Source organism: Chamaea fasciata, unplaced genomic scaffold (assembly GCF_029207755.1).
Source record: "Chamaea fasciata isolate MVZ Bird 193981 ecotype frontalis unplaced genomic scaffold, bChaFas1.0.hap1 SCAF_8, whole genome shotgun sequence".
Taxonomy (NCBI): Eukaryota; Metazoa; Chordata; class Aves; order Passeriformes; family Sylviidae; genus Chamaea; species Chamaea fasciata.
In genome coordinates this window covers 32,920,648-32,937,051 of record NW_027094093.1, presented here as the reverse complement: position 1 = coordinate 32,937,051, position 16,404 = coordinate 32,920,648, and the positions used below count along the sequence as shown (strand labels likewise).

Genomic DNA, 16,404 nt, shown 5'->3' with positions numbered 1-16,404 from the left:
CTTGCCCTGCACAAAATAAACAATCTATAGATTGGCCAGCTGCATCCAGCTTTGATTTCTGTCGTTTCAAAGCTGGCACCTGCAGCCAGCCCTGGCTCAGAACCGTACTGTTGCTTCAAGCACCCAGCTGCAGGGAAACACCTGCATTTGCACTATTGCTCATCCTCTCAAAACTACCAGACCTACTTGTAGCTAACTAATAAACAGCTAATTATGAACAGGGCGATTGGGCAAGGGCTCAGAACTGCTACCAGGGTAAGCGCGGGGAAGCCACGTTTGCTGGCCTAATAGAACAAAAGTGCATTTTGATTTGGCTCCATGCTCATTAGCTGGCCACCTCATAGCCCAACATGTTTATTAATATGCGTATAAATATCTTCAAGGTGGGTGCCAAGGGAATGGCGCCAGACTCTTTCCAGTGGTGCCCAGCAAAAGGACGAGGAGCAATGGCCATGAACTAAAAAACAAAGTTTCACCTTAACACAAGGAAGAACTTCTTTATGTGGAGGGTGGCAGAGCATTGGAACTGCTGCCCAGGGAGGGCGTGGAGTCTTCCTCTCTGGAGACATCCCAAATCCGCCTGGACACGTTCCAGGTAACCCTGCACTGGCGGGGGGATTGGACTGAGTGATATCCAGAGGTCCCTTTCAACCCAAACAATTCTGTGATACCTCTGGCCACAATGTGATGGACTGTGGAGCAGGGCGAGCGAGGACCACACCCACCCTGCCTCAGCCCTGCCCTGCCCAGCACAGCTCCGCAGCATTCGCCTCAGCATCATCACCGCGGGGTTGGAGGCGCCCAGACTCGCCAGGACGGCGGCGGCTCCCTGAAGTCACGGCTTCTGAGGGGAACGCGGAGCCGCCGCCACGGCCCGAGCCCCGCTGGCAGGGCGGCACTGGGCCCCACCCTCAGCCCGCCCTGAGGGCACGGCGCGCCGCGGGAGGCGGGCGGCGCGTGCCGGGGGCAGCTCTCGCGATAACGCTGGGCCGGCGCCGGGCGGGGCAGCGGCAGGCGCGGCGCTCTCGCGAGAGCCGGGCGCTCGGAAGCGGCGTGGCGTGCGCGGAGCCGGGCCGTGAGGGACCGTGAGGGGCCGTGGGGCACCGTGGGGCACCGTGAGGGCCGCGCCGGCCGCCGCAGGATGCCGAGCGCCGCCGGCCGCGGGCAGGGCCAGGAACGCCGCCCGGAGAACGAGGACTCGTCGGCGGCTGATGTGGGTCTCCGCAGGGAACGCGGCGGGCGCGCTGTTGAGGCTCCCCGGGGTGGGGGTGCTGGGCCCAGGCGGGGTTTGGCCGAGGCCGGAGCCGCAGCCGCCCTTGGCTTTACCCTGCCTGCCCCCCCGCTCCCTCTTGTCCGGGCCTAGCCTCTGATTCCCTGGAGAGCTCTGCTCCCCCCAGAAACACCTGGGCTGCTCCCCCTCAGCGAGAGCTTTCTGCAGGGGCTCCTGCTGGCCTGGCAGGTGCTTCTGCCTTGTTGTGTGAAGATCACAGAGCAGTGCTGAAAAATTGCAGGCCGGTGTTTCTTCAAGAAGAAAAAAGTACTGACAATGAGCATCAGTTCATTTTGTTTTGAAGTAATTTTTGCTTATTCTTGCATTAGCAGTAAGGAATTCCAAGTATTGGTGGCTTCCCTAAAGTTACAAATACACCACAGTTCATCAAAAGCAAACAAGCAAAGACCCTCCCCAAATAAAGAAGTAGGAACTTTGGTTCGTGTATTGAGTAGAATAAAATAAATTAACCACGGAATTTTATTTGTAAATGAATGAGCTTAGGTGGGAACCAGAATTATAATATTTTGGTGAAAATGCTGCCTTCCTCGTGGTGAAAATGGTGAAAATGTGCCTTACCTGGAAGATTTTGTTAACAGTCAAGCTCCACCGGGCTGTGACAATTACATGTGATCTGCTGGATTTCTCAGTGTGCCTGACTATGGGAAGGAAATATTTAATCCATTTTCTTATGTAGGAGTCAAATCTTTTTTGAGGAGTAGGCTCTTTGTAGTGATAACCACACTAACTTTCTGTGTAACAAGTAACGATCCTCATGCATGGTTGTTGTTGCTGGAATTGTTTTTTTTCTTCCAGGGCACAATTGTCTTCTCTCCCTTATGTATCTCCTATGAGTCCAAAATGCAATTTTTTTTAATACTATAGCTGATTATTTTGTGTTCCCTCAGTTCACTCTGTGATGATGTTCAGTTTTTTGTGTGTGCTTCTTTGATACATGTTTCTCACCTCCATTCTAGGATTATGCTAAGGAAAGATATGGAGTGTCATCAATGATACAGTCCCAAGAGAAACCAGGTCAGTTGATAAACAAAAAAGTTTTTGCAAGAGAGGGGGTGGGAAAGAAAGAAAAAAGAAGTTACCTGCCAAGTACCTTCAGTACTTCCTTGAGAAATCATTTACCAAACTTTTTCATTCAGATCCCACTGGCATTTTCCCTCTTTACTGGGATACCTTCATTTGGCACTTGTGAGACACTTGCATTTGAAGTGCCATGGGCAGTTTTGGTCTCTCCAGGGCCAGGAAGGCATGAACACTTTGGAGCCAGTCCAGTGGAGAGCTCCCATGTTGCTCAGGGACTGAAGCACAGCACCTGAGGGAGCTGGGATTGTTCCTGGAGAAGAGGAAGCTGTGGGGTGATCTTTACAGTTGAAATCTGCTTAATGGGACGGTGTAGGAAAGGTAAGGCCAGGCTTTGAAGGTGTGTGGTGGTTGGACTGGAGGTCATGGACATGAGTCAGAACAGGAAGTTGAGATTGGAGAGGAGAAAAGAAAACCATGAGTGTGGTTGAATTTTGGAGCTCAGTTCTGGATTGAGAGGAATCCAATCCAGACCTTGCCTGGACCAGGCCTTACACAGTTTGTCAGTTTTATGTCAGTCCATCACTGCAGACTTTTTTTTCATTATTAAATAATTGTTATTTATAATGTACCGAGTCCTGAGATGTCAGGTTTTTTCTGTGTGTGGAGTAAGTTCTGCTGTGGCTTATTACAGCAGTGCTCTCTCTCTGAGCATGATCTGTCTGCTTATGCTGCCTTTCATTTCTCCTGTATGTGGACACCAAATCCATTAATATTGGATATTTATGGGTTTTATCAGTCGTACTAGTCTGAATTCAGGAAATCCTCTTTTTCTCCTGTTGGGGAATTGGGATTCAGAAAAACTTTGGAGCTAGAGAACAATCTCCCAGGCCAATATCCCAAGAAATAGTTATCTCTGTGTTAAGTGGTAATGAGGGAAAGTAACAGACTGGCTTCTTGTCACTCCTTCACAGTAGAATGTAAACCAGCAACATCATCTGTGGTTAGGTGAGTACTTTTTCTCCTTGGAGTGGTTTTGGTAGATCCCTCTTTAGGAAGGGAAATGCAGAATGTGGGGAAGAGAAGCAGTCACAAGAGCGCTCACAGGTTGGAGACGACTGAAGGGGAGCTTTATATCAAGATTGTAAGGGGACAAGAACATCAGCAGGGACTGCATTAGCACTCATTGTTGAATAAAATACATTCTGGCTGCCAGAGAAAGGGAACTGGAGTTGAAATCATGTTGGAAGCAGCCCAGCTCTGTGTTTCCTCTCCTGGCTTTGCATCCCAGAGCAAACAACTGTGTGGGGGACCTGAGCTGGCAGACTGAGATGGCACAGCAAGTCCTGCTTTCATGGAGAAATGCCAACTGTCCCCTGTTCAGAAGAAACACTCAAAAGTACTGGAGAAAAAGATATGTTGAGAAGGAAAATGGTGAAAGCTACAGGAAATTATATGAAAAAGGCTGAATGTCATATTTAGTTGTGTTGTCCCCTTGACCTTTCACCCTTGTTTAAAAAAACTTCTCAGTATATGGGCAATGTTGAAGGAGTTTTCCATTTGGCTTAAAATGCAATCTACAGCACTCCTGCTGTTCCATAATTTTAGGTGGTGGTTATCCAGAACACCAAAACTGGGGAACAATAAAGGACAAAATGTCTATAACAAAAAAGCTGAAGATCAGCCTAGTCCCTTCCTAGAGACTAATGCACTTTTATTTACAGATTCAGTAGTTCCTGCCAGGGAGAGCTCTTGCCAAAGGCTTCACTGGAGGGTGAGATACTGTCATCGGTGGCTCCCCAAAGTGTTCTGCTTGCCCTGGGTGTCTTGGAGGAGCTGCTGCTTGGGACAGGGAGTGGTGGAGGAGCACGGATAAGGGTGTTCCCATCTATCTGAGGTGTATTAATTCTGTTTCTGAAGTGTGTGAAGGCTCTGAGGGCTGCCTGCCGTTTCTGAACCAGAGTAGCCAGTAGGGGTACGAGATGTGCAGCCCACACAGGGGCTGGTGAGCTGAGCACAGCCCAGCCCTGGCTGGCAGCTCAGAGGGAGCTGCAGCAGTGCTGCTGTTCTGCTTCCTCAGGTTGCTGCACTGTCCTGGGGTCACTGGCTGGACAGCTTAGAGTGATCAGAACAGGTCATTCTTCCTTTCCAAGGAGTAAGCTTATTGTCCTTTTGCCATGCTGATAGATTCTTGTTCCTCTGCAGGCGAACTGAAACTTTTCTCAGGTTCACAACTTTGTTTCTCCACCCTGCTCTGTTGAATTCACACTCACCTGTGCCTTCTTTCTTGGCCCACTAAAGTCTTTCTTCTGCTTATGTTGGCTGCCCTGGCCATCTGATGCTCTTGTCTTAAAGTCCTTCCTGCCTGCTTGCTAGTAAAACTCCATTTTTGGCCATTCCTTTTTTCTCCCTTCAGACCCATTATCTCATATCCTCTCTCTGAAAGCTGCTTTCATCTAATACTGCTTTTGATTTTCAGGTTTTTATGTCAAACTTGCCTTCTCTTTTTCAAAATTTTTCCAGTACTTTGAAGATGCTGGCACTCACAGAGACAGCAGAAATACTGATCATAGTGTTCTAAATTCCATGATGCAGGATAAATTACCTTAGTAAACAGGTGGATGTGACAGGCAGGGAATGGGGTCTGGAGGTGAAAAAGTGGTTTTTTATGTTTCCCACACAGCTTTTTGGACTTTTATCCTCTCCTCCCATGTTTAGAAGAGATTGGAGTTCTGAGGGAAAAATAAGGATATTTAGTATGATGGAAAGAAGGGAAAAGAGAACTAGCCTCCCAGCCTCAGCCATTCTGTGATTATGTGATCTGCTGTTGGACGAAAGGGCTTGATGATGTCACCTTGTGGATACTGTTTATTACCCTTTTTATGGAAGGTGAAATAGTTTTTAATTATTTATACCATATAAAAACTCTTGTGTTAAATATGTCTTATTTACCCTTGGTGAAACATGAACTCTTCGGTATCCAAAACACTTTAAAAAATATTTATCTAATGCAGATGGTTCCTGAGACGCTAAGGATCCATGAAAGGTGTACCACCTCATTCTGTCTTTATGCTTCTGCCTAGAAAACATTTTAACTTTGTAACAGTACAGTTTCAAGTTGACTGAGGTAATTTCAACTGTTTGAATATCAAACTCAGAAATACTGAGGGTTATGGATTGTGATGGTTGCATGTTTCCTATAGTACTACACAAAGTTTGAATATCAGAAATTGCTGGCAAATAATAACATCTTTAATCCTGTTTCTTCCTTCCCCAGCACACACACACACACATGTAACACACACTCACACACACACACTTTATGAATATATTTGAGTCAATTTCCTATCACATTTCTCTGTGCACTTCCATTCTGGTCCGGATTTGATACGTGTCTGTGAAGAAAGAACTGCATTGCCCTGACATAAGCTAATAGAACTTTTCAATCCCCTGAAATCCCCAGTGCAGAATAATAGGCTTGCAGGGCAAGCTGTGACTGGCATTCAGAGACAGAAGGAAGGAGTCCAGAATAGCAGATGGTAATCTGGAGTAGGCAAAAGTTTGGGGTTTTTTTCCCCAAAACTTTAGAAAAGTTCTGTCAGGAAAAGTCTACAGTGGAAGTGTCTTAGCAAATTTAATGTTATTTTGAGAAGAGGGAGAAGTTTGCGAGGAAAGAAGCAGGCAAGGAATAACAGAATACACCCAGCCTATTGTTAGTTCATAATGATTGTATGCAGTTTTTAAAGTCCTGATTTATTTAAAACTATCTTCCTTGGTAACTTTTTTCCCTGTTTGCTATCCAAAATGTGTCCATTCCAAGCCATGCATTCCTATTGTTATTTGGCTTTACAGCTACACTGGGTTTGAAGGGTTCTTGTGATCCACTCTTGTCTCTGACAGTGATAGTGGTGCTTGATCAGGTTGTCAAAGAGATCCTCCTTAAATGAATGTTAACCATTTTACACAGTAATACTCTTGTTGCTGTTGTTTTAATCAAAATAACTATTTTAAAATTCATAATGCATTTTAATTTTGTGGTTTTTTTCTTTTCTTTATTTTAAATAATATTTATTTGACAGTTCTATGCATCCTACTTAGATAAGGTAGATAGAGAGGGTAGTCCTGTTACCTCTGAGCCTTTGTTTTGCTGGGTTCAGCAGGGCAGCTCTGACCCTGCCCAGTGCAGCAGGGCACACATCCCTCAGGCAGCAGAAATTCAGACTAATAAGTGCAGATAGTACAGTGAAGTCCTATCAAAACCAGTGTAGTCATGCTGGGTTCTGCCAGCCGTGAACTACATGAGTCTTGCTGTTGGTAAAGTGCAGTTTGACCCTGCTGTGTAAGTCAAAAATAAACTGGAACAGTTTAGAGCTACTGGATCAAGTCACTAAGAAAGGGAATGGGATCTTGTGTGTTTTCAGTAAGTTACAACATTGATAGAAAAAATAGGTTTTGGATTTATTATCAGTTTTATCAATAGCAATGATAGAAAGTGTATTTGGAGTTTAAAGTGGAAACCTGTTTTAAAATGTGTGGTTTTTTCTGTAATTCAGACAGAGTTTTGGTTCGCATAAAAGACTTGACAGTGGACAAGGCTGATGAGGAGGTTTGGGTTCGTGGCAGGATTCACACCAGCAGAGCTAAAGGTGAGAGGCCTCCAGGATTTTTGGTTTTTTTTCCTCATGTCGTTAGTACAACCTTAATGTTTATTTTGGTTTCATGACCTGTTGCTTATGTCTTGCATTCAAGAAAACTTTGCCACTTGGTTACTCAGGGTTGCCACAGTGTTACTTTGACTGGTTCTTTTCTCTTTTTCCGCCTCTCTTTTTTGCCAAGAGGGGGAAGAAGATTTTGATTTTAGCTGTATGGAAATCAGTTACTGTAGTAAAAGTGAATTTTTGTTTTACTCTATTGCTAAATAACATATGGACAATTGTAAATAATAGTAATTTTAAAATGTCATCATTCTCCTTAAGGTGTTAATAGTTGTGAGATACAACACTTCTAAGCTTCTACAGTAAAACATACTTATATGATAAATATATTTATTGTCAGGTCATATTTCTGCTGCACACGTAGATTTTCACCACACCTTTTCTTTGACAGGAAACAAAAATCTGTTAAAATTTCAGAATTCTTACTTTCGATTACCGGTATCTAATTATATCAACTTGAACTTCAGATAAGAAGCATCATCTTTCTTCAGCAAGACAAAAGGGAATGCCTTGTGCAGGTTCTCAGCAGTGTGGGCTGTCACACTTGGCTGTCTGACAGCCATATTTCTTCCCTGGAATCAGAAGTTCCCTCTGGAGACCAGGTTGCCATATGCAAACTTCAATAGGCTTTGGCCTTTGCAGCTGACATCAGATGCTGACAACTGTTGTGCTGGTTTCAGTTATGTTTGGCAGCTCTGGAGATATAAATAACTTGTCTTTCCAAGAATTGAAAAAAAAAAAAAAAAAGGCATAAAGAAATTATCATCACAAACGAAACTTAACAGTAGTCTTAAAATTGGGAATGATGCAAATTAGGGGTGAGAATCCAGTACAGAATATGATCAAGATAGCAGCTTCATTTCTCTTCTTGAGAATTCATTTTCTTAAAAATGCGTGTCTGTGCTGCAATTGGTTAAAATAAGGAATTGCATTAAAATATATACATATGATGCACATTTTAATTTGTGTTAGAATCTTTAAACTTAAGGAGTCCTCTGTGATTTCCTCAGTAATTTTGTAATGGAAATCTCTCAGTTAATTGAAGAAATTGTCAGCCCCAAAAGCTGTGAAAGCCTTGCTCATTACATCATGAAGTTGTTCAGACAGAAGACACTCCATCTGATTTAAATGTTAGTGTTGTTACTGTAAGTATATAAATTAGAATATCCTTATGGCTTTTTTTTTTTTTTTGCAATTTTAGGAAGAGTTCAGGCTATTAACAGAATTCAGGATATTAGAAGCAGGTGATTGCTCTCTGTAATACATTGATATGTGGGGTCTTGTGTGATACATACATTTACATCAAGCACAGTAACATCTCTGTAACAAGGCAATGTGAACTTAAAGCAAGCTGTTGTAATCCTTCACTTTGACCTCAGGGAAGACTTGTGTTTTTGATGAAACAACAGTGCTTATTTTCAAAACTCTTTAACGCAACCTGAAGAATGAAAGCCAAAGGAGTTGACCATAGCCATGAATGATCTGAATTTATTGATGGTGCCTCTTGTTCCCTCTTGGTCTGACAACACAGAACAATTCTGACATTCAGGGAGTGCTGCTAGGGAATGCCATATGCTTGTTTACTTAAGCTTTGGGGAAAGAATCTTACAAGAAAAGCAAATGTTTAAGAGTAGAAAGTAATATTAGCCTTTCCCACACACAACATGGCACTATTCCTACCGCTGTGGAAAGGAAGCCTTGCAGGAAACAGGAAAATCTTTCACAAAAACAAGCTTTAGTTTTTCTCAGAAACTTGAATTTGACTCCTAAATAACCAAAGTAGCCTTTATTTAACCCTGTCTGGTTCTGACCAATAAACCAAAAAAACTGATGGGAACAACTGCAGATTCCTGCTGTCTCCTATAGCAAGTCACTCATGGAGTGTGATGGAAATTAACTGAAGGATGTGTAAAGAATGGGGTGTTGGGAATTTCTGTGGGTTGTACTAAAATTAAAGTTCACAGGGCCCTGTGGTTTGTATCATAGATTGAATAAATGTTATTTCTGGCCTTCTTTTAAGGCCAGCCTAATCTACTGATCACGTTTTTCTTTGAAAAGCCCTTGGGACTTTGGTCTGGGTTTGGCCAGGCAGCTGGGGCTTGTGCGGAGTGTTAGACCTGAACTAGATTTTGGGTTATGAATCCAGAGGTCTATGAAACATCTGAAAATAAGAATTCCACCAAGAGCAATTTAAATATTGGGCCAAATTTTATAATAAACCATGTGAAGTCTTCTCTTTGCTGGCAAATGTATGTAACCATCATTTAATTTATACAACCAACGTTTTTTTACTCTTTATACACATTCTTACATCCTTTCCTTTCATAAGGTCTTGTGTGATTTGGTACTTTTATCCAACAGACAGTGGATTACTGGTTTGTTAATGCGCTTATTTTTGATAGAATTCTCTTATTTGTTCAGTGCCTGAACATTCTATGCATTTTACTGTGTCAGCTGTTTTTAACCAAATTTCTTTTGAAACATTTTGTCTTTTAGGCATTCTTGTGGGACATGGTATGATTTTTTTCAATAGGAACTTAGAGTAGTTTACTGTTGAATGTGAGTAAATTTAGTGCTGTATTTTCCACCTAAACACCACAGAAGTATTTTCAAATGCATAGAGAAGATCCTATTGTCCAAATGTTTTCTTACTCACATGCTTCCTTTTTCACATCTCTGGATCTGGAAAGGCTTCTAAGCATGAGCTAGATTTGATTGTGGCTGGTCTCTTTGATACTTTATTTTGAATACCTTCAGCTCTCTCAGGAAAAGTTCTCTTCCCTCTTTTAATCTTTGTGCTGGGATATTGTAACCAGTCATGTGGGTGAGGTCCTTTTGATCACTTATCTTCTATGTGATTAGAAGTGTTGTTCTGCTAAACATCCTCCTCCTCCTTCATGGAAACAGCTACTGTTACTCATGGCAAAGACATTTGAGTCCTTTTATAATGCTGATATTCATCAGAGCTCCAGTGTTTAGGATTAACCACCAGACTTTTGGATGAGGAGCTGGGCAAGCTGGTTTTAGTGACCAAGATGTCCCTGCTTGTTGCAGGGGATTGGACTGGATGGCTTTTCAAGGTCTCTTCCAACCCAAGATATTCTGTGACTGCAGGTCTTTTCATTATTTCCCTGTCTTCGAGTTGAGTTACATCCTAGCTGTCTTCAGCTGTGCGTTTTTTGTTTGAACACCTACTTCATCCATGCTGAAACTTTGATCATATTTTGCTAAATTGTTTGTGGGTAAAATCATGGAGACAAATACTGTCTCCTAGGAAATACTGTATCCAGCCATGCTGTAAGAAACACTGAGATGTCAAAGATGTGAGATATGACTCCCTTATCTAAAGAAACTCAGCATATCATGTCCTGTGGAAAAATTGTACTTTCTTTGTTGACTTTCTGGATCTGAAACACAGCCTGTGTTTTTCTAATTTAAGTCTGTTATTTAGTGTTTGCCTGCAAGAAATTTGTGCATCTGTACCATATTGAATATTGCAGCCTCTGGAATACAGAAATAGTTGTATTCTGTTTTCTGAAAATAGGGAATTAATCTTGTTGCATTTTTGTTGTAGGACAAGATTAGTTATTTTAAATAATTATAATTAATATTTAACAATATTTTGTACTGGTTTTGTATGTTTGCTTTTATTTCCATGAGGTTGTGTGACAGGGGTTCTGCATTGATTTCCTGATACTCTTGAATTATTTGTAGCTATGTGTTAGGAATGGTAATCTGCATAATTACAAATGAAAACTGCAACTGGCTTTTAGTGTCAAGTGTCAGGTATGTGTTGGTTTATTGGTTTAGAGTTTATGTCAACAATAGCAGGGAAGTAGCTGTCTGTAACAAAACTTCTGGCTTCTTCCTATTCTCACCATTTCAGTGGAAATGTTGTGAGTTGGAACTTGGGGTTTAAGTCTTATCACATACTAGTACACCAGTGAAATGTTTGTTTTTAATTTCTCTCTAGGAAGAAGCACTTAAAATCATCACATTTCCTTAAAACTACAATAAGGAATAAAGATTATTAGAGATGTGGGAAGATGTTTGAAATGATTGTAACTGTCGGCTAAACAGATTAGAATGAGCTTTGTTGACTTGGAAATACCCATTTTAAAAGTCAACAAAATGCACTAAGTTCTTTGTACATTATTATTAATTCCTATTAACTTCTTTTTCCCTAAGCTGTTCATGAATAAATTGCTCTTACAGGAATTTTTAATTGGGTCTTTTAGGTTCTTGTCATTCACTAGAATCAATACTCCTTTTGTTCCCCTTCATTCTGAATGTGTGGTGTATTATAGAATGAACATTGTTGGTTTAGTCCTTGTGGTGCAAAATGAAGCCTAATTCTCTCAGAGCAGCTTTGTAAAGTGAACTGTACAGCTTTGATTTGAGAAAAAACTTCTTTTAAAATAATTTAGACTTGAAGTAGTTGTGAGCAAAGAAACAAGGAAAAGTATGATGTATTTCTTGCAGTTGAAGAAAAAGTTACTTTAAAAGTTATGATTTGTTGTTTTTCTTTTGTCTAAGTATTCTTTATCTTGGAAGGCTTACTGTTATTTTTAGAAAATGTCCATTCAAATGTTTATAGATGTAAGGCTCAATTATTTAATTTATCTCAATGTTTGTGTGTGTATACATGTACAGCTGAGGAGTTGGAAGCAGCTTTTTGGAGCGGGGACAGCCTTGAATGAGAGAGAGAGACAAGCACACTCTTAAAATAAGCTCAGTTTATGTTTAAGTAGTAAAGAATTTTTTCTCATTCACAAAGACCTCGAGTAACTTGTCCTTAATACACCTGTGTTGTTTCTCTTTGTATTCAGGGAAGCAGTGCTTCTTAGTCCTGCGTCAGCAGCAGTTTAATATCCAGGCTCTTGTGGCTGTGGGACAGCATGCAAGCAAGCAGATGGTAAAGTTTGCTGCCAAGTAAGTAAGCAATTATATCCTGTTGTCAGAGTAAACAATGGTGGGAACCAGGACTCCCAGGGGTTGGGACCATTTTCACACATTAACATCAATGCTTCGTTTGTTTTAAAATGTAGTTATTTAAATTGTCAGCTCTCTATTGCGTTGAATACATTATACTGACAAAAGATAAAATAGAGAACAGGCTTGAAATTCATTCTGAACTGCTGAAGCAGCATTCTCTTGCCATAGACAACCTACATTTTCTTCCAAGCTGGCTAACAAAAAGTCTGGCAAGCTGAGCTTAGTGGAGCACTTGGTTTGGTGTGTGGTGGTGCTGTGTGTCTGCACATGTTCAGCCTTTTTTTTCTACCAGACGTGCAGTGCAGTAATACATTTTATACTTAGAACTGATGTGAAGAAGTCCCATATTGCAAGTGGCTTATTGAGTTGAAGAAATTAAAAGTAGCTCCTGTGCACTGGGTTAGTCTTATCTACACCTTATTTTTTGGCACTAAAATTTTAATTTTAAAAAAATTTGGCAGGGATAATGGTTAGACTTGCCAACTGAAAAAATGTTTGTTGCAGCAATTTGAATTCAGTTATTTGATTTGTTTTGTTTCTAAAGATAAAAAAATTACCTTTCCCTTCTGTTTGCATCAAGATTGTGCTTTCAGGTTGTCCTGTAGTAAACATGCTTGTGTGTCAAATATGTTTTATAGTAGAACTTTAATCATGTCTATCTGCTTGTTCACAAATAGAAATGTGGATCAATTCTGTGCATTTTTTTTGGTGCAGAATATGTTTAACATGTGGCACTTGAGTTGCTTCTGTGTAGTTCTTGGCAATACTCTGATGCCTGGGAAGGGAGCCCCCACTAATTAGCTGCAAAAGTGCTACAGCCTTCAACCTTCAATATGTCAGGGAGGGGAAGGATTCATTATAGTAGAGACTTGCAGAAGCCAAGTTAAGAAGGTTGGGATAATGCTTCTGCTGATGGGGTTCATGGCAAGAGGAAAACAGAACCAGCAGTGTTTGTTGTTTGGCGGTGCTCAGTGCTGGCAGTGCCAGTGTGAAACGTGCTGTTCACAGGTGTTTAGGAGCCAAAGTGAAGTGTTGTGTTTCTTGGTGAAATGATTTGTTCTCTCCAGCGCTTGGAATCTCTGAAAAGAGTTGAGTGTATAATGTACTTGTTCCCTAATTCATCTCCCTCAGAACTCCCAACAGTCTGCCTCTACTCCCTCGAGAAACTTGTGCTACAGAACACAGGAGCAACTCTTGGAGTTGTGATGCACACTCTTCTGTTCTCCAGTTCTCTACAATATCTCTCTCTCTCAGTTTTCTTCGTGCTTCTTCCCTCCACAGTTGAATTTCTTACACTTCATGATTGGTAAATCTTTGTGGTTAGGAGCTCATGAGGGGGAAGCTGGTCTTTATTTTTCCATATGCTGACTGCCACTTATAAACCTTCTGTGATGGTTTTTTGTTATTCACTGATCTTCTTTACTCAGTTAGTTTTCTGCCAGATTAGTGGTTGAAATTAGGTCATGGAGGTCCCGAGCTAACAAGGAGTGGTAAATAGTGGAAGAGGGTTTCTGGAAACAGTAGAGGGTAAAGCTCCTATCTCTTCTGGCAGCAGTGAGCTGTTCAATCAGGCAGAACCTCATCTTTAGGTTCTTCCCGACTCCCTGTCATCTTCCCTCTTGATGAGATGGACTTGAATTCCTCAGAGTAGCTAGGCTGATGTTTGTACTGTGTTTTGACTTTTCCTTCTGCTCTGTTTTTGGGAGAGCATTTGCTAGCTGAATCCTGGTATTTCAGCTTCACTTACTTTGTAGCATTCATGTTTCCCTTATTATTTGTGCGTCTGAAATGATTACATGCTCATCATCGTGTTCTCTGAGTGGTGTAAGTCTGTTACATCCTTTTGGATTTTCTTTTGGGGATTTGCTTTTGGTTTTTTTAATCTCAGGATTCCTTCCCACCGACAAACCTATTTTATCAATATCCTGCCACGCTCTCACTTTTTCCAGTGTTTCATCTCCTGCTGAAAGACAATTGTGTCTTGCTGTTGGCACTGCTGCTGTTCCCTGCCTGGTGAGGCACATGGGGTCACTGTGTCAGCAGCACCTGAAGCAGAGCCCCAGTACGTGCCTGTCCTCAGTCACTTCCCTGCTGCCTTTCACCTGCTCTGGACTCATCCCGTTATTTCTAGCAGATGAGGCTGGGCTTAGATGTCTAAAAATAACTATCCTGTTTCCCTGTCTTTTTTTACCATCTCATTTCCTACGTGCTAAATGAGGAAACACAAATTTTGAAGAAAAATTTAACTCAAATACCGTAAATTTCAATTAAATTTTAAAATGTTTTCACTGATAGTGTATAAACTATATTTTCCATGTGCTGTTTTCTCATATTTTCATACTGTGTCCAGAACTTTGTTGAAATCATTCTGTAAAATTCCGGATCTTGAATTTTTAATTTTATTTGATTAAATAATAAGCAGTTTTTGTACAAATTTTCATAAATTATAAACAAACCAGTTCCTCTTTCAGATATTGGCACATGGAAACCAAGAACTTTCATAATGTTCTGTGGTCAGCAACATTCATACAGTAATTACCACCATTATCATTAGAATATGAGTTTTTAGTGAGAGATACTTCATAGTGGTTCAGCTCAGGTTAACAAAGAAATTTCTGTGAGTTTAACCATGGAAAGTTTCTAGTTGAAATTTCAAAACAAACATAGTACAGAGCCAGTCCAGATACAGGATTTGCAGTTGTGGAATTGTTCTTCTGCCTTTTATCAGAGAAAACAATTCAGCCTGGTCCTGCAAGGGATGCTGTGTAAGAGAAACAGTTAGTTGTCTCTTTTAGACAGCAGAGATGCCAGTTAGTAATTTATCTTGGTAATTTATCAACCAGCTTTTTTTCCATCAAGCATTGGGTGTGGCTGGTTTTGGTTTCTTTCTCCTTTTCTATCTCAGCCTCGAGCCTTTCCCGCCTCCCCACTGCCAGAGCCACTGAGCTGATAGAGCAGTTGGGAGAGGTGGTTAACAGATTCTAATTTAGCTGCTCAAAAAATCTGCCCTTGCACAGGAAATAACTTCTTGGCTCTTTGTAGTAGAACTAGAAAGTAAAAATGCAGGAAAGAGATTAAAATGGAAGGGAAAAAAGATGGTTAACTTGTATGGAAATAACTCAAAATGTAGAAAAATATATGTAAGTTCTTTAGCTAGGTAAATTTGTAATACCAGGATTTCAGTTTATATTTCTATCAGAAGAATGGAAGAAAATGTCAAATTGCAGCTAAGTGTGCTGGTGACACAGAAATTGAACTGGTAAATGGGGACTCAGGAGTGTATAATAACCAGGGTTCGTTTAGAATAATCACTTCAGTGCTCTTCAGTGTGAATTTTTCCCTTTGTGATTGCTTGGTCAGATTTTGTGGGTGTTCAGGATTAATAAATAGAAAAATACAGAGAGAAATGTGAGATTGTGGTAGATCACTGACTTAACAGGAGCCCATGCAGTTCTCTGACTTTTGGAAAAGAGGAATAAAATGCCATTAATGTAGTATGTGCCTATTTTTAGGCAATTCTGGAATATTTTGTGCACTTTTGTTGCCTTTTTGTCTGAATGCATGTCAGATTGGAAAAGGCTAGTGGTGAAGTTGCAAGAAGAAATGATAGACGGTCAGGCCAGTCTGCCTTCTGTGAGACTAAAGAGAACTCTGTTCTGTCCTGGAGAAATTAGTGAGTGATTTAAATCCCTGTCTGGTGGTGCTATCCAGGATTTTCTGCCAGCAGAGGGTTCTCTACATTGCAGATACAAAGGTATGACAGGATGCAATGGACAGAGGATGAAATTAAGGGAATTTAGAAAGAAAATAAAGTGTAGTTTTTTTTTTTTACTGAAAATTACTAAAATGCATTGTGGATTTTGTTACTTAAAATCTTTGAAAGCAGATTGGCCTTTTTTTCCCCAGAAGATACCCAGGTTCAACCAAGTGTTAGAATGTTGATATAGGAAAACAATCATTACATTTTTGAATGAAGAGAATAGGAATAGGAGTTTACCTGGCCTTTTGGTACACAGTGTCAGATAATTTCCTTTCAGGGAGCTTAATGCATACTTGCTGTATTTGTGCAGTCAGGATTACAGTTGTTCTTGCTGTGTACAAAATGTTTATACTCTTAACTACTAACAAAATGCACTCAGTTATTGAAAGTAAACCATTGCCTTCACTTTCACTGGCATTCAGATAAAGGATCATTAATTATTATGCATTAAGACAACTTTTTAATATTTTGTGTTTAAAAAATATGTTAATATAATTTGTGCAGTCTGCTTACAGAAAGGTGTTGAAGAAAAACCAACAAAATGCCAGAATAAGTATAGATGGTGTAGAAGAAGTAAACATTTTCTATTTAAAGTCTATAAATAGCCAAATTTCTTCCTATTCTTC

The 16,404-nt window shown here is 40.7% G+C and overlaps 1 protein-coding gene across 1 annotated transcript in view; it reads left to right on the top strand.

Moving 5' to 3' along the window:
* Positions 1-1,049: 1,049 nt before the first annotated feature.
* DARS1 (aspartyl-tRNA synthetase 1) overlaps positions 1,050-16,404 on the top strand; it is a 36,672-nt gene continuing 21,317 nt past the window's right edge. The window contains exons 1-4 of the mRNA XM_066190385.1: positions 1,050-1,213; positions 2,248-2,305; positions 6,862-6,954; positions 11,853-11,955. Coding sequence (XP_066046482.1) covers positions 1,142-1,213; positions 2,248-2,305; positions 6,862-6,954; positions 11,853-11,955 — 326 coding nt within the window. The 5' untranslated portion in view covers positions 1,050-1,141. The remainder of the gene's footprint in view (positions 1,214-2,247; positions 2,306-6,861; positions 6,955-11,852; positions 11,956-16,404) is intronic.